The sequence below is a fragment of the Mauremys reevesii genome, linkage group 2 (assembly GCF_016161935.1).
Source record: "Mauremys reevesii isolate NIE-2019 linkage group 2, ASM1616193v1, whole genome shotgun sequence".
NCBI classification, from domain to species: Eukaryota; Metazoa; Chordata; order Testudines; family Geoemydidae; genus Mauremys; species Mauremys reevesii.
In genome coordinates, this window is record NC_052624.1 from 283,553,742 (window position 1) to 283,572,520 (window position 18,779).

At 51.0% G+C, this 18,779-nt stretch overlaps 1 protein-coding gene across 2 annotated transcripts in view; it reads right to left on the reverse strand.

Moving 5' to 3' along the window:
* Nucleotides 1-4,984: 4,984 nt before the first annotated feature.
* ZC3H3 (zinc finger CCCH-type containing 3) overlaps nucleotides 4,985-18,779 on the reverse strand; it is a 331,469-nt gene continuing 317,674 nt past the window's right edge. For both annotated transcript variants that reach the window (XM_039522683.1, XM_039522684.1), the window contains one exon: nucleotides 4,985-11,670. In XM_039522683.1, coding sequence (XP_039378617.1) covers nucleotides 11,639-11,670 — 32 coding nt within the window. In that variant the 3' untranslated portion in view covers nucleotides 4,985-11,638. The remainder of the gene's footprint in view (nucleotides 11,671-18,779) is intronic.

Genomic DNA, 18,779 nt, shown 5'->3' on the forward strand with positions numbered 1-18,779 from the left:
GCAGTGCCTGGACAGCGGGTCCAGGGAGACTCTATACCCCCCAGCCAGGCCATTACGGGCTCCGTCAGGAAGAGGGAGCTGCAGCTCCTGGAGTCAGAGAAGGGCTGAGAGGGGAGATGTGGAGCCGGGAAGAGAGCTAATCCCTACAACAGCCAGGAGCAGCTGCTGCCTGTAGCGAGCAGAGCAACCTGTGATGGGGGTCAGCTGGCAAATCCTTCTGGTTGCTTTCTTGCCGTCAGCTTTCCCCCAGGAACCCCTACAGCTCCTGGTCTCCGCAGCTCTCACCCCCAGGCCGAGCTCACCTTCCCCTTCCCTGGCTGAGTCCTTTACCGGCCCAGCTGCCGTCTCTTCAAATCCAGCTGGCGAGTCACAGGCGCGCTGGCCTCTGCCTTCTCAAAGGCTGCTGCCGCCCCGTGATGGGGGAAGAGTGGGTGCAGCGGAGAGTTTTGTTTGGGGAGGGGGTTACATGCCCTGTGGTCATATGACAGAGCATGGGCCAGAGAAATGCACCATGCGCTTGAGGGGTGGGGGAGGTTTTTAGGATGAGCCTGGTTCCTGGGGAAGTTCATTCCAGCGTCTCAGACCAGCTTCCTGCACAGACCAGCTTTACCCATATGGCAGAAAGTCCCAGTGGGCCCAAGGAGCAGAGCTGCCCAGCCACTTCTGGGTCTTCCTTCTGGAGCTTTAGATATGCTGAGCCCAGCGCCTTGAAGATAAGGACGGAGACCTTGCACGTGACTTGTTAGTCACTGGGAAGCCAGTGTAGAGAGGGCAGGACAGGTGTCGTGCTCACAGTAGCCCTTGGTTGCTGTGGAATACTCTGCGGAGCTCAGTAGCAGCTGGATTTTCCCAAGAGCTGATGGCTTCATGCCAGCGGCATTGCACTGAGGCAGGCCAGATGGGACACACAAAGGCATCTCACCAAGGCCAGGCTTATGTCCGCCAGGATGGGGTGGAGTCTCCTAATCAACCAGACGGGGTAGGAAGTGTTAGTTATGGATGCTGCTAGGTGAGTGATGATGGCCACGTTGCTAGGATTGGTCACCCACCAATCCTGGGGGTGGTGGTGATGGGTTAATGGAGGACGTCAGCCTCTTGATAGGTCCCTGTTTACCCAACATCTAATTCATTGTTTGTGCTGCCAGAAGCTGCTGTGAGAGAGCTCAGTGTCGGCGAGGAATCCAGTGCTCCGTGACTACGGACTGAATTGACCAGTTTCTGGGTGTGTCCCTTCAACCCCAAGAGACCATGGCTGCAAACTCCTCAAAGTGCTTTCCTCTGCCCACCAGCATCACCTCTGTCTCGCTCGGGTTCAATGTCAGCCAGCCGTTCTTCATCCACAAGCTGATCTCATCCAAGCACTGGGCCCTTTTACTGGCAGGGGTGTGGCTATAGGCAGTGAAGGATAGGTGGAGCTGTGTCTCATCTGCAGATTGGTAGCACCGGAGCCCATGTCATCTCACCAGGTCACCTGGGGGCTGCATGCAGATGCTGACTAGGACTGGGGAGGCATTGATCTTTGTGGGACTCCACAGTACGGGGGTCTAGTTGTGGGGGTGCAGTTTCCTATCACTACTCATTGAGGGCATCCCTCCAGGAAGGACTCAGAGCAATTTAGTGCATTACTCTAGATCTCAGCCACCTCTCTTAGGCAAGACAATTATGTCTCATGATGAACAGCGCTGAATACTGCTGAGGTGCCCAGGAGGAGGAGAATGGGGGTCTGCCCTCCATCCATCGACAGCAGGTCATGCATCCATGCTGTTTTGTGTATTCCTGGAGCAGAGATAGCTGCAATGCAAACTTCCCATGCACACCTCCTCCAGCCAACAAGCTCCCTGCCAGCACTCAAGAACCGCCTCCCCACCAACAGGAAGGGGTGTACAGTCCCCATGGTCCACCCATCCTGCTGGGCAGCAGCAGTACAGATGTCCCCACAAGGGCAGGGTAATCCACTCCTATGTTAGCAAAGAGCAGGGAAGTTCTAGGAGTCCCGGACATGGTCACTAATGAGAAGCTCTTGGACGGTATTTTCCCAGTAACACACACATGCACATTGCTCTGTAACACACTGGGTGAACATCCTGCAGACAGGCTTGTGGTTAATGCCCAGCACTGTAGCTGGGACACATTCCCAGCTCTGCCACAGAACTTTGGTTGGCCTTGGACATGTCACTTATTCTTTGAGTTTCACCCATCCATGTTTCTGAAGTGTTTGCATGCTACAGCGGTGACTACCACAGAAATGCCTCTACAGAAGAGATGATTGTGCAGAGATGGCTGCTTGGACCTTGTCTTTCCACTTCCCCCCGCCCCCATCTTTGACATAGCCTCTTGCGATCTCATCAAGAACATTAGCTCCTTTGGGGAGGGACCTCCTTTTTGTTACATGAGTGTACAGCACCTTGCACCACAGGGCTCTGATCTCTGATTGAAGCCTCTCGAGGCTACCTTGATAACAGCGATCCCTATTACAGTAGATCCCTAAATTAGTTTGGTTCCTTGTGCCTCTATTTCCTCATCTTTAACATGGGGACAGGAATACAGGTCGTATAGGGGGGTACAAGGCTTAAATGTGTGAAGTGCTTTGGGATCCTCGGAGGCAAGGTGCTGTGGAAACGCTAAGTATTATGGTTAATAAAAGCGCACTCATACTACCTATCTTTCCCTGGGATGACCGGTTCAGTTGCAGTGAGATATCATTTCCATTGCTACCACTTCCCCTGGCATCTCCATCATAAACACCAATTCCAGTGGTATGGGACCAACTTGCTGCTTGGCAACACATTACCGCCACCACCCCAGGAAATATCACAACAGAAACCTTCTCAGCAGCTTCTGCCGCTCTCTCGGCTTCATGAACTTCACCTCTGTCCAAGCCTGGATCTCCCTGGCCAGTTCAGTTGTGGGTTGCCCAGCTACCTGGGTGATGGGCTTGGTATAACCTGACTAGACAGACACTGACTCTTTAACCTGGTCGCTGTATTTAGCTCCACCAAGGGCTTTGAAGAAGAGTTTATAAGTCACCCAAAATAAAAGCTCATTGCCCTAGACAAGGGCTGTAGGCCATCTCCACGTGCGGACACCCAGCAAGTGGGGCTGTATCCATTTGGAATGGGACAAGTAGCTGGTATCCTCTGCGCCCAGCGACAGCTCGGAGGAGGACTTCGCCTGCTCTCGCACTGAAATTAATCACCTCCAAGCATCTATTTACTGGCAGCCGGCAATAAATTACACCATTCCTTGGGAAAGGAGTGGAGGCACCGGGGGCGGTAGAACGGCTGCACTAAATGAGTGAGTAATTTCCTAGCTTAATTATTTCAGCATGATTCTTAATCCCCATTACTCTGCTCCTTAAGGAGCCTTCACTGCTGCTCCCAGCGGTGCCTTCTGCTCACGCTGCCTCTGAGCTGTGTTTATAGATCCAGCCGGGCCAATCCACGCCTCCCAGCTGCACTACGCAGGGTGACAGAGGTAGGAATCTCAGCTCACGAGCCATCCATGACACAATACCACAAAATTACCTGGGGCCTTACAGGATCCTCTGGGTTTCCGTCCTTGAAAGGTCCAATCCCAGAATGCTGAGCAGCTAATTAAACGTCAAAAGGAATTGGAAGGTTCTCAGCACCATACAGGATCCAACCCAAGACAGACAAAACAAAGAGATGATGACTTTGCCCTTAGCGTGAATGAGGGCAGTTGTGTTTAAAAACGTCGAAGCTGGTGGTGGTGCTGAGACTTAGAGTCAAATGAGGTAGCTGGTAGATTAACCATGACCAGCTAATTATGTTTTTAACACAACTATCGTCCCCCAAAAGGACAACTCGTGATCTGATCTGGCAGACAGACATAACACGGTCCGAGGGCGGGAACCAGAAGCTAGACACATCCAGACTAGAAAGGAGGTACACATTTGTAACAGTGAGGGTGATTAACCATTGGAACAACTTATCCAGGAGGGCGATGGATTCCTCCCCCCCAACCTGGGAGCCTTTCACCGAGACTTGACATCTTTCTAAAAGATCTGCTCTAGCTTAAACAGAAACGAGGGGCTTGATGCCGGAGTCACTGGGCAAGAGATCAGACCCAATGATCCCAATGATCCCTTGTGGCCCTGAAAAGTGTGAATCCAAGAACCATTGAAAACTGGCTTTTACGCTGTGCTGATTCCAATGGCTTAATTAATGTTTCCTAACCCAGGATTTCCCCCAGTACAGATAATGCCTAAGTCAGAGCGGTAAGTAGACTCTCAGTCCTGTGTTTGGACCACGCCACCCTGCTGCCATTGAACAATTCCCTCGCAGTCTTGCAGGAGACAAAAACGAAACCAGAATCAGCTGGGAAGAGGAGAGAGGAGGCAGAGAGGGAGCCCAATGAAATATAAATGGCGTCAATACGTTCAGAACAACCAAATGTAAAGGGAATCTTTTCGGAGGCAGAAGGATTTACTCACCATGTACATATCATCTCCCAGGAAAATGCCTTCTGTGTGTTGGGTAAATCCAAGACATTTCTATAATCTCTACATTCAGTGTGTGTATATTACTTCTTCTAACAAATGTACAATCGGTGCACGCATCCCTTTCCTAAACACTCATGGAAATTAGATATTTAGACACCATTAACCAAAGCTGTGCAAGTGACTATATTTTATTTTCTGCTAAAAATGTACAAAACTGAAATTTTTGTCAAACAATGTTCATGGAACTCTGGTTTTTATCAAAAACTCCCCCAAAACTGAACATTTTGGAATTTCAGTTGTCAAAAGCCAAACGTTTTTCAGGTTTTTGGGTGGTCAATAAAAACCTGAAAAATTTCAACAATGGAATGGTTCTGACAAAAATTTCTGCTTCATCCCCTGCCCAAAAAAGGATTTTGATGAAAAATTTTCAGCCAGGCACTACCTTGGTAACGCTGGGAATAAGGAGAAACTTTTGATCATACATCAGAGGAAGAACAAAGCCACAAAGCAATTTGTTGCACAAACTCTTCATTCACCTTTATTTAAATATCAAAAAGCACCAATTAACAAAAGCCATTTAGTATCAACAGTGACTATGGAATTCTTTATTAAAAATAGCTTCCTTTAAAACACAGCTAAGCGTTTCACACCTAACAAAGCCCAACACGAGCACAGAGACCCAAGGCAAAAGGTAGTTTTGAACATACTCCGTCTCATGGCTTGTCCAAGGAACGTCACCCCAGTGGTGATGGACACCGATTCTCACACTTCAGAAGCCTGTTACTGCTGCCTTAAACCCTATGCTGCCCAAACAGTGCTCTGGCTCCTCTTGATTTTGCAAGCGATGCATATTGACATCAAGGGCAAACCCTTCACACTGAGTGGCACTACGTTCCCAGGCCTGCTAGCTCAGTTAGACGTAATTGCATCTCTAGTAGGGGCCTGGCCTAACTTCCTCCACTCCCTTGAAACAAAGCAGTAGGATAAGGCTGGGCTGCTTAAACACACTAAGAGCCAAATGGACACTGGATCCCCAGCTGGCGTCAACGCGTCCAGCTGTGCCGAGGAGCCGGCCTGAGAAGTGTAGTCGTTGGGGCTGCCTGATTCGGAGGATGCTCAAGATGCTTCCCACTGGCACGGGAATGAGGAGCAGCGGCAGGGAGTTGACTGCAGCCTGCAGAGCTTACATCTGAGGTTCGCTCCCATGCGTTTACCCACGCACCGGGGAGCAGCCCTCCCCCTCCCCACAACCAGACTGTGTGGAAGGAGAGAGTGGGCAGCCTCAAAGTAAGCTTGGCTGTAATTTAGCCTTTTTAAGGTGCCTTCGCCCCTCTGAAATCTGCCGTCTCTCCCGTTTGCTAAAGATCTTCCGGACCAGCCCTCCCCCCAACCCTGGTGCTCCTTAGCAAACTAGGACACACCAAGCAGCTCTCACTCACAAGGTATGTCTACGCAGCAAGGAAAAACGCGCAGCTGGCCTGCACCAGCTGACTCGGGCTGTTTTCTCCAGCCCAGGCTCCAGCCTGAGCCCAGATGTCTCCACAGCAGTGAAACAGCCCCGCAGTCCGAGCTCAAGCCGCCTGGCACAAGCCAGCCGCGGGTGTGTAGTTGCTGCGTAGACGTACCCAGGGAGGAAGGGCAATTTTTTTAAGGGGGAACTTCAAAGTCATTTCCCCGTTGCCTGCCTGGGTCAGCAGGCGAGTGTAGCACAGAAAGCTGGAGTCATCTCTGGCTTTCATTTCAGTGTCACCGTTCACCGGGGAGGGAGCACGGTGTTTGCTTTTGAGGGCTGGAGCTAGGTGGGCTGTGTTATCCGAAGGCAACCTTTGAGCATGACCTTCCTTGGTGGCTTATAATACACGGCATGATCAAGGGTGGGTTCATGTGTAACTGTCAAGCACTCAAGAACCTTCTGCCCAGCGTTCCCATCTGTCTTTTTAAACACCGCGCAGTGACAGACTGCACCATCGGCAAGGCAGCAGCAGGGTGCTGGGCTCATTGAGCCCTCGGATGGAAGAGTCCTCGTGTGAGGGGTTGAGGTGTAACAATGCCTAGATGGGTTGTCTCGCTCAAACCAAGGATGTAGCGGGGTCCGCGTGGCAGGTGTACAATGGTTGAATTTAGTGCTGTCAATGTCACCCTGTTTCACAAAGGTGTGTAACATCACAGTGGGGAAACCGAGGGGTCACATGCCCAAGTCAGAAGTGGGACTAGAACCCAGCTATCTGGACTCCCAGTGACCTGCCCTAACCACCCTTCCCTGCCTCTACGGAGCACAGAGCGGGCCCACGAAGATAGCAGCGATATGTGCCAAAGTGTTCAGGTTTGGAAATTAGCTACATGGCAGCCGTGGTTGTACTTCGTGCCAGTGAATGTACACGATCCGAGAGCTGATACGCTGGGCAGTTGAGCGACACACTATCTGTCAGTCCCTCCTGGAACAAATCCTGCGGTGTAACTCACACCCTATAAACAACCAGCCTCAGCCCCCTTAAAGAGACGCTTCTTCCTGGAAGTTTCAGAGTGGCAGCTGGTACTTTGAGAAGTCAGAAGCTCTCTGGGCTACTACAGTTTTCCAAGCCTCTGCACATTTCATTTCCCCCCTACAGGAATCTCAGTCCTGCCCTGGCAGTAAATACAGTGACGTTAACATCAAGCGCCACAGAGAACGATACGGTTACAGGATAGTAACTCCATCCCAAGCCCTGGCAGAGGAACGAGCCAGTCCCCACCCCAACACCTGAACTGAATCGATCCCCAAGGGATCGAACAGGCCCTCAATTCCCACGGCCATGGATGAGGGCAGGGAGCTAGAACAGACCCTGGGCCTGGTGTGGAAGGTGGAGAGCACCACACGTGAAGGCCATCACCAGGAGTCGAGGGGTGCTCAGACCCTTGCAGGATCAAGCCCTAAAGAGCATCATTAAACTTACATCATCCTCCCCTGGAGCAGAGCAAATGAATGGCTGAGATAGGCAGGGGCCCGGAGTGGTAGCTCGCCCTGGATGGCGCACCAGCGGGGTCGAACCTTTCTAGACGTACGTCTCAGCGATGCTGACTCACGGGTAATGTGTCGCGTGGCTGTAACACAGGGAGGCATGGACAGACCGGGACAGCCATGATCCCTACCTGATAAAGTCAAGGAAGGAGAACACCACAGAGCAGAGTCACACTAGAGAGACAAGCACTGTCCAGGCAGGGACTGTAACACGAGCAGAGCCAAGGAAGTCTCTATGGCACAGAACACACAACAGCTGGCTATAAAATATACATCACGGCAGGAAACTTCCCTGGATCTAACCTCAACCAGCTACTGACTTACTAAGACCTCAGTTTCACTTGGCCTCCTAGCATCTGTCACCCCTGCAAGAAAATGGGGTGAAAAGCAGTTGAAACCTCAGTGGCAAGAGCCAGAGACGTTACAGACTCCTCTGCAACCACTGCAAACCTGAGGGTGATTCATCTGGCGGCTCACTGTCCCCAAGAGAATGCATTACAGGCCCTTCGCCCGTCACTGTGAACCCAAGGATGCTGCACCTGAGAGCACGGCTCCCCCAGGGAAATATGTTGCCAAAAGACCTTGAAAATAAAAAGTGCCTGGCTGTTGGATTTCAGAGTTCACACGCTAACTCTGATTTCTTCCCTTCCGCTGACAAACACGCAGACCTCGCAATCCAGGGGCTCCAATGGGGGGCAGCACAGTTTGCTCCCTGGCTATGCGGTAAGTTAGGCAGCACTCGGCCGGCACGTATGCCCGTCTGGGTTTTACTGACACACAGCAGTCCGTATGCTTTTGGCAGGCGCAAGGGTGAGAGATTTTGCTAACCTCCCTTTGCGTGTGTCGCCGGCTGCTGCCCATCTGAGGAATGAGAACCGAACCAGCTATGTGATGCGAAACCGTCATCACCACCTGCCCCAGACTTCCAGTTAATGATACCAAGCTACTAACTATGACATCCTACCAGAAGTGGGAGGAGTTTGGAAGGAGACAGGCCCTCTTCGTCTTTCCTGGGACCTCTCAGTTCAGGAGTTTCCTTTGTCCTGTACCCTCTGTATCTCCCCACGTCAGAAAGGTCTAATGGAGAAACTGAGGCTGGTTCCTGGCCATAAGGTGAATTTGCCTTGATAATATTTACTTCTCCAGCCTCTATCTCCCGAGCAGCAATGATGGCCAACGTTTGCCTTCAGATACTCCCATTCAGCCCCCATTGTCTTGCATAGGAGCAACCAAGAGACAAATCTGGCCCTAAGGTTCACTATGACCGAATGCTGAGACTATCCTCTGACCTAATTCCAGGGAACCCCATCAAAGCAACGTTCTCACTGACCATTCCCTGCGTCTGAAGTCTTACTGGGGATCTTCCTGGCTGCTGTAGATGCTTTCGATCTTGAGGTCCTAGCACTCCCATGATGTGACGTGTCCTGTATGGATCTCCTTGGCTTCACTGCAGAGTATGTTATGTCACTGGGATTCCTTATGGAGTTCTCAGTGCTTTTTGCAAGCTGGATCTGATGGGAATTTCTCGAGCTATCCATGGAAACTTAGTGACACCCAGTAAAAATCACCTCCACCCCCTAAAGTTTAAAATGATGGAGACAAAAAAGAGAAAACCTGCCCTGCAGTTCTCCACGTGCAGCGCCCTCGGTAAGTTGCCCGGCCAGCGCTCCTCGGCTCTTCAGGAACACACAGCGACAGGATGCTAAATCACAGAGATAAAGAAACGGAGTGGGGGAAATAAAAACAGCCCAATCAACTGGGTGTTTGCTAACGACCCCCCTCATGCTCCCTCCGTCCCTCAGTGCAGCGAGGAGCTGGGGAGGAAATGCCGACCTCGGCAGATTGCAATTATAGTTACAATCAATCTTTTATTAGCTTGTTGCTCTGTGGTGAAGGGAGGAGATGAGCCAGGCAGATTCACAGAAGGGAGGAAATTTCACCGCTCACCGCAAAAATTTCAATCAAACTCCACAGCAGCTGGCTTGATATGCAAAGTGACCGAGAGATGCTACCGTGGTGAGTGACTAACACCCTCCAGGAGGGTGCTGCTGGAGCAACTTTGGACGATCAGACCTCGTGAGAGAGAAAGGCATCGACATGTGATAACTGAGCCTTTATCCCAGCTCCAGGGCATCTCCTTAGGGGCGAGAGGGATACGAGACATAAAATGTGTCAGCACCAAGCGATTTAGTGCCATATTACGCATGCTGAGAAGCTGCGAACTGGTTTAGCAAATGTGTCTGGTTTTAACTAGAGACAGGTGGAGGCTGCTACGTCTGGATCCAGATTCTGAATGCTCCAAAGCTGGGCTCTGGGTGGACCCGTTTCAAGAAAGTGAAAGTCAGACCCAGATCACACTTTGGATTTGGAATGCTCCCAAGTTTGGGGTATCTGTAAAAGGCAGAGCTGGTGCAAAGGTGTTCGGCTCTGGGGGGCTGCTCTAGATTTAAACCAAATGCTTGTTGTGTTTATATCATCTCCGAGCACATCACTGGGGCGCCATTGCATTCGAGTCTGACCCACAGGAAACACACCAGTTAAAAATAAAGCAACCAAGGAGTTCTGAATATTACAAACGCCTCTCGGGGTGGAGGTGGATTTATCCAGGTGGGCATTTGGCCTGTACATTTGGGAACTAAGCAGACAGCGTCTCTGATGCACTAAACAATCATTCTATGAACCTGGCAGATCAATGCTGGCTTCTAAACCAAGAAAACAGGTTATTTTCCCTGGACCTGAACTGAAGGAGCTGGAATTCAGCCCATGTTGAGAAGGGCACTAAATCCTAGGTGGGAGGCCTACGCTCCATATGCACCTGTCTCCTTGCACCCTGCTATTGCCACAGTGGAGAAGAGGAGAAATCACCATTAACAAATGTCTAATTCAGAGTCCTCGGCTCCTCGCTCTTTCCCGACTAGATACTCTGTCATCCTTAGCTTTCACAAGCCTAGTGTTTTTCCCTGGCATACTGAACCAGACTGCGTTCCTCATCTCCTTGCATGAACCAGATACAGGCGGGGAAAGCAGCGGGATCACAAGGCAGTGCTCATTGAAAGCAGCAGCATGAACCCACTGTGCTGACTACAGACTTCACCTTCTGTCCTCTTAGTCTCACCGCATCCCTTGTGGTCTCCTCTCCTCTTGGAGGGGTACCGGGACGGGGGAAGATGATCGCCTTGCAAAGCCCCACCACACACTGCAGGATCACAGGATTTCCTTGGGCCCCATCACCTGCAGACAAATCACTAGCAAACAGACTCCTCTGCATGCATTAGATATTAGGGGCTTGCATTTCAATTCAGAAATGCTTCCTTCCCCGCTCCCCCCCGCACCACAATTTCTTGGCACAAGGGCATAACTGTTTCTCTGAAATGGCTTCGGAGCTCACCTCATGTGGCTGTTCTGTTTGGGTCACACACATCCCTTAAGCACATGGCTACAGGAAGCCACAGCCCCCTTGCACACCCCTCGCCCCCAAAACAAATTCCTATCCTGACGGTTGTAAGAAGCTCACATCCTCATTTCTAGGCAATTGCTGCACTTCTTGGCTGGCTGAAGTTCTCCAGCCTCTCATCATGCAGTATAATTTCCCACTAACAGACAGTGCTGTTGAAATATACCCAACTGGGCGATGCAGCTTCCCGGCACTAAAGAGAAACAGAGTTAGGTTTCTTTAACTCTTGTCCCTTCCTCAAATCTCTGTGAGGAGAATTACTGCAGCTGCAAAGCTCCAAACACGGCACCAAGAACCCGGGTGCAAAGGGCTGCAGGTAAGATCAGTGGGCCCCGTTTAGCCTAGTCTGATCACAACAGTTCATTCTTGCTAACTCAAGAATGACCGGGCCAGCTGAAGTTAAACAGGGGCTTGGGGAGGGGTTTGTTTTAAATAAACCAGATTAAAAGATCATTTATTCCAAAATTAAAATGCTTACAAAGCCGCCTCCCTGCACGACGGGGCTGGGGGAACCTGGGGCATTTACTGTTACCAGGTTCAGGGTCAAATGAACGTATCGAAATGGAACACAAATCAGGAGGAGGCCTCCTCCTGTCTTGCTGTCCTGAGGTAGGTGCCGGGCCCGGCCTGGCCGCTGTGTTTCCTGAGGCGTTCGGCTGCTGGACGGTTGGATGGACCAGTGCATGAGGTGGGCGGGAGAGATGCTGAATCCAGGGAGCTGACCTCACAGCCTGGGCTTGATCTGCAGCGGCTTCCCTGGAAAGAGAAGGAGAAGGCGGAAGGTGAGGATTGTGGTGACGATTGTAGCTGGCAGTTGGGGGATATAAATCTATGGCAGAGAAAGCGGTTAGAGGCGAGCCCCAGATGCATTGTGGGAAGGGCAGAGGGGCCACAGCACTGGAGAAGATAGCTATGCACATGCTGGATGTATAATATGGGCTTAGAGGGGCAGACTCTGCTCCCTTTTCCGGGGCCAGGCCAGGGCCCTGCCTGCACAGGGGAATAGGATTCGGAGAGCACCACTTCACACTGTGCGGGAGCTCAGCCACAGGCCACGATCTCCACCCCTCAGTGGAAGTGTGATGAGAACAGAGGTTAGCCTAGATCTAACGACAGTGAGAGCTCCCCGTCCTCATCTTCAAATCCTCCGCTGGGCCAGGAAGCTGCTAGCTCAGGGGCCATCTCACCTTCCGAGAACACTGCAATACGCACCTGGCCGAACAAGCCGCCTCGCAGCGACACCCAGCACAGAAGGAAGCGGCCACCAGACCCCTACCACTAGCCAACCCTACAATCCATTTGCCAGGGAACTGAACCACAGCTTCCAAAACGGGGGGTCTCGTGTGAGCTATGAAGAGTGCCTACGGATGCTCTGGAGAGCAGAGCATAAAGCTTGTAAGTGAGAAGCTATACTCTGAGCAAACTGCGTCCACATGGGCTGTGCCAATGCAGGGTGCATTTCAGACAGTCTAGTGGGTAAGACGAGGGGTAACAGCTCAGGGTTCTGTTGTTGGCTCTGCTACTCATTGGCCGTATGAGCTTGGGCACGTCACTTAACACAATACCATTATTTCCTCAGAGCCTCAGTTTTCTCATCAATACACTGGAAATCCTCTTTCCATCCCTTGCCAGCGTTAGTGATTGCAAAGTGCTTTGGGATCCTTAAATGGAAAGTCGCCTAGATGAGCACTGAGGGCCATGTTACAGCTCTGACTAGGGACTGTGTATGTATTGTGTACAGACACACACACACACACACACACACACACTGCACTAGCCTGTATTTCTTGGCAGCTGTGAACCACTGGAGAATTCCAAGCCTTGGGCAGATGCCATCCGGTTGACTCCCAAAACAAATGAGTGGCATTTAGTGGGGCAGCAGCTGCTGCTAAGCCAGCGTGACTAACCCTCCTTCACTGAGCTGGAGGTGGGGGTGGGCAGGCAGTGTTACTGGGGAAGGGGCGCGGAGGGAGAGTTCACATCCATTCTCACTCTTGGCCCAGCCCCAGGGTCTCGTTCAGTCCCACCTGGGGCTAGAGCTCATCTTTTGGGCTCCCCCTGCTTTCCTTCTACTCCCATCGTCATGCCTTCCTCCACGCTGCCTGCCTCCATGAGCCGCCTCCCAAACCGGGCCCGCTGGGTTCCCAGCCTCGCCTCACGCAAAGGCTCGCTTCTAACCCCACCCAACGTCAAATCTCTTCCCCACCCAACGTCAAATCACAGGAGAAAGGAGGGCGACTGGAAAACTGAAATAACCCTAAACGTGGATCTCCCAATGTGTCTAGTCTTACCCGCCTAACCTGTAAGCAGCCAGGGGCAGGGACTGGCTTGGTAGTGCCAAGCCCATGATCATTAAATGAGATTCTCCATAATAGGGAGCCTCTGCTATGAGGCTAGTGAGAGAACAGGGCTTGGGCCAGTGGTGTGAACACAGGGGGTCTCATCCTGCTTCTGTCACTGGAACTGAGGACTGGAAAGGACCTGGTGGGTCACTGAACCCAGTCCCCTGCTATCGCAGGCAACCCTGTCAGACCATCCATCTTACAGCCAGGTCGGTTATGGGCCCCCCGCTGCTAGGGTTGGGACACTGCTCCACAGCCTCACTCTGAGGGTTAGAAGCTTCCTTCTAATTTCCAGCCTCAGTGTATTGATGCCCAGTTTATTTGCATTTGCTCTTGTGCCGACACTGTCCGTCATCTTAAATAGCTCTTCTTCCTCCCACCACCCAAGGGATTTGGAGAGAGCAATCGGGGCTCCCCTCAGCCTTCCTTTTGCTACATTTCAGCCAAGCTCTGTAAGTCTCCTCTCATCAGAGATGTTCCCTGTTCCCCAGAGCATCCTAGCAACCCTCCTTCTCTGCAACTCCCCTGTGCCCTTGCACTAGCTGCACAAGCTACGCGGGTGCTGCAAAAATCTAACGAAGCCAGGAATGTTTTGTGGGGGGTATTTCCACATTTGTTCTCGCTGCTAGGAAGCTAACCTAACTAGAAACCAAGTTATCATATTGCTTAATGGGCAGGCAGTGTTGCCCAGGGGACAGAGCACTTGATGGGGAGTCAGGAGACCTGGATTCTATTCCTCTCTCTGCCACCAACCTGCAAAGTGACCTTCGCCTCCCTGTGCCTCAATTTCCCCTCCCATCTTTTGTCTCTCTCGTCTATTTAGACTGTAAGCAGCCTGGGACAGAGCCTGTCTTGGTACAGCGCCTAACACAAAGGGGGCCTGATCTCAGTTCAGGCCTCTGGGCACTCCTGGAACAGAAATAATCAGGATAATAAAGTGAAACTGACCAGTCCAGTTGTGACGTGCAGAAAGCAAACAGACAGCAGCAATGGGGAGAAATAATTAAGATCTGAAAATCTGTCAACTCCATTTAAAATAATGCAATTGCATTAGAGAATCAGGACTGGCCAATCCTTATTGTAGTACGTCCCTGCATTGCTAATACCACACACGAGGGTACATCATCCTGGCGCAAGGAAACTGTTGGGAATTATCTGTTGTTGTTTTTTAATGGCAACAGCTCTCTCGGCGTTTTAGACTGACTGACCCCTTAACCTCAACCACCTTGTCTTACCACTGACATCAAAAGCAGCCATGTGGTTGTGTCCCTGCATCACTTACTGAAAACGTCGTCCTTCCCAAACTGCCCTGGATTTACACACACCTCCTGGTAACAAGATTCCTTCACGGGAAGGCTAAGCTGCAGCAAACAGCACAGCTGAGAAATGCTGGTTTCTGGTTCTTTCACAATGGGCTGGAAGACACTGTTCTTATGTGGCATCTCCATTTCTGGAAGTTTGCAATAACGGTAGCCCATTCCATGCAGATCTCTGCTAACCTCTTTGTGGATGAATAATACTTTTGATCCACTTGGGACATCCCACCCCTCATCCATGGTCGTCTTTTCCTGCCTGGTTTGTTCTGCCACCAACTTTCCCTTCCAGTGCCCAGAAACATTCATCGCCCGGGGACCTCTTAAAAGTATCCTGCAACTCAAATCTTTCTTTACTAAGATTGCTCACTGCGGTTCGCCTAGTTCCAGTCATCTCCAAAACCTTTTCACTGGTTACATGGTGTATCCAGGATATTTTCAGAATTCTTCTGTAACATCATCATTTGAAGGATTGTAGTTTGTTTATTATGAGGGTTTGAATGTCTACGTTTCAAAGCCGTAATTTAATGCCAGCCACATGTAAGTTTTTCAGAGTTGGAATTTAGTCTTTAGATTTATGACGCTTCTCATCAGATGTTTATTCTTCAATGATGTCTCTTCCAGTCTTGCTGTTCGGGTGCTAACTTCACTATCCGATCTTCCATCTTCTGTAAGATACCATTCCCAACCCTCCCTTTGGCTGGCTCCACAGAGAAGATGTGACGTTTACAGAAACCAGGCTTGGATGATTCATTGCTTTAGTTCCTTACCTGCTTATACCAATGAGCCAATCTATGTATATAGGTACCTCTGACCTTCACAGGCTCTGTGATACTCAGAGTCCCCGAGAGGCTACGTTAACAGCTGTGATTTCCTGATGCAGTGAATTTATCAATTAAGAGCAAGAGTGCCCTGCACCCACTGACTCCAAAGGGTTCAAAAAGTTGCAGCTAGTTTGCTGGGCCTGCTCTGGGCTGAAAGTACAGGATGAAAAGAGCTGCTCCTTGTGCAGAAACTACGAATTGCCTGCGGGGATAGAGCATGTGTCTAAAACGGAGGGCTCCCTGCTCCCAGCCACACAGGGACTTCCCCAGGACTTCAATCACTGCTTTAATATCATCAGAGATTAAACATTCTGATATGAAAGAGTGAACTTTATCCAGCTGCAAACACCAGCCGTGGAGAGGGACGGAAAGTGGCAAACAACACTCTGTGCTGCTATCACCCCTTTCACCTGAGGATCTCAGAGTGCTTTAGAGACCTGCATTCACCTGCTCATCACACAGGACGAGACAGGCCATTTCGGAGAGTTCAAAGCCCTTCTCGGACTCCGGGGGAGACAAGTTCTCTGCTTTCGAGAGCACATTTCACCGAGAAGCCATCACGCGGATACTGATTGTAGCTAGTCCCACTTCTTCCATGCCCTCCTCCCCTTCCATCTCTTCACCACATAATCATTGCATAGGGCCAGTACACCCAGACTTTAGGTACAAGACAATCAACCTCATCAGAAGGCACCACCTCATCTCAAATCATCTGCTGCTCCATCAAACAGCTGACACTCACCTTTGCAAAGGGGTAGGCTGACATGACACGGACAATTATCTATTAACAACTCAATAAGGACATTATAGAAGTGACTTCATGGGGCCCGCAGTCAGAGTGTAAATCCTCCAGATTCTTGGCGGCATCACAGCAAAGGAGAGTTTTAAGGAGGGATGTGAACAGTGATGGGGCTTTGCAGAAGTTTACAGGAAGTTCCTCACGGGTGTCAGGGACAACATGGGAGAAAGGTCTAGTTTGACAAGTTAGCAATTGGGCAATCGATGCTGGTGTGCTACTGACTGAGATGGTAGGTAGGGTGGACACAGGCCAAGAAGTGAAAGTGAAGACAAGCTGCTTATGTTTGAAGCGCTAGAGAAGGGGGAGTCACCGGTGGAGGGAGGCAAAGAGAAGGGCTCAAGGATGCTCCAAGCGACGGGTTAGGAAAATGGATATTCTCAATCGATAGGAGTGGGGCAAGGTTGTCTTCGTCAAGGCCGGAGAACAGGATGTTGCAGTAAGTGAGACTCAAGACAATGAGAGCTTGGACAAGAACTTTCTGTGTGTGGACGGATAGGAACGGCTGGACCTTACAGATGTTATGCAGAATGAATCTGCAAGGCTTAGACACAGAGTGCATGTTTGGACCTACACAGGGGTCAGAACCAAATCAGGTTCTGGGCCCGAGTGACAGGCAGGATGGTGCTGTTGGCCACAGTGGTCAAGAAAGAAGGTACCAGGGAGGACTTAGGCCGGGGGAGGGAAGGGGCAGATTAGGAGATCTGCTTTAGCCACATTGAGCTTCAACTCATGTCTAGACATCAACAAGATGGACAAAGACAGGCTGAGACTAGCTTGTACAGAAGGTGGCAGGCCTGGAGCAGAGAAGTAGATCTGAGTCATCCGCATACAGTAGTTGAATTTGTGTTTGCAGATGAAATTACCCAGAGACAAGGTGTAGAGGGAGAAGGGGACTAAGGCCAGAGCCCAGAGATAGAAAATCCACCGCTTCCCTTGGTGGTTCGTTCCAATGGTTAATTGCCCTTGAGTTCAAATTTGTGCTTCATTTCTAACTTAATCTGTCTGGTTTCAGCTTCCAGCCACTGGTTCTTTCTCTGAAAGATTAAAGAGCCCTTTAGTACCTGGCATTTTCTCCCCGTGTAATCAGATCACCTCTGGATCTTCTTTTTGGTCAGCTGAACAGATTCAGCTCCAAGTCTCTCACTCTAAAGCATTTTTCCAACCCTCGAGTCCTTTTTGTGGCTCTTCCCTGCACCCTTTCCAATTTTTCATCACCCTTTTTAAAATGTGGACACCAGAACCAGATGCAGTCTCCAGCACCAGTCTCCCCAGTGCTGTTCACAAACTCCTGCTCCCTGGGTCCATACATCCCAGGATAGCATTAGCTCTCTTTGCCATGGCATTGAGTTGGAGCTCGTGGTCAGTTCTTTGTCCACCATGACCCTTCAAATCCTCTCCAGAGTCACTGCTGGCCAGGATATAGGCCACAATTCGCAGGCACCCCTACAAGAGGCCATTCCCTGCTCTGTGGCCTCTTCTTGGTCTGGTGCCAGCACCCCTTGCGAGTCAGCCAGATGCGAGAGACCACAGCTGTTGAGCTGGAAGAGAGGGAGAGATCAGGGACAGGAATGGAGAATGATACTCTGTGCAGAAGGCTGGGCCAAATTTCCAGCTTCCGGATGTCAGGGGCTGGGCGCAGTCCTCTGCATTTTGTACGGCGTCTATTACCCTGCATCTGTGCACTGGGATAGTTTGGCTCTGCCACTCAACGCTTCCTGGACCGCTTGGAAAGTGACAGAAGAGCCAAGCGTTCGGATGCCTGAAGTGAGTTACTGCCTAAAAGCATTTGGCCACCCCTCCTGATCAGCTGAAATCTCCCAAAGTACCTCTCAGCACCCTGCATTAACAATGGAAACACGACTGCCTTGTGGCCCTAGCGCATCACTCTGCATCAGAGAACTTTCCCCGGGGGACACAGAGCCCCTCCGCCAGCTAGTGCAGGAAACGCGTAGACAGCTCCAGAACGTACTAGGTAACAGACCCGACCCCAGGGAGAAGGAGGGCCAATACCATTGCTGGCTCCTGCTGGAAAGTCCCCTCTTCACCCTGCCCTTGGAACCAGAGAGATGGGACCATTTGAGACCAAACTGGATATCAGCCATCCCCAGAGACAGGGAGTATTAGATCAAAGCCAACGCCCAAGCAAGCGCTGCACCTAACGAGCACATAATGGAGCAGGCTGCAGCTGTCCTGCCTTCCATGTGTGGGTGCAGCTCACAGAAACCACAGTCCCGCTGTGCAACGCTCCATCCTGAGCTGAAAAGAGAAGGGCAGGTGCAGGCTGCATTTAGGTTGCAGGCCACGCTCCTGAAGTCCCTGCTTTAGCGCTAAGCTTAACCTGTCGGAGCAGCGTTTCCATAGCGAAGGACTCCCAGACCCCCCGACCTCATTTTCCTTGTAGCCCTCCCCACTCCCTTCCCAGCCCCCAAGAGCTCTTCAGATGGGACATGAAGTAGCAACGCTTCAGCTCTGCACACACCAGCTCCAGCCTGCTGGCTGGAATTCCCGAGTTCTAGGAATCCCGAGGAATGAGGCTCCTCTCCCAGGCCTCTCTGCTGGAAGCCAGTAGGATTCAGTTACCCTGTTC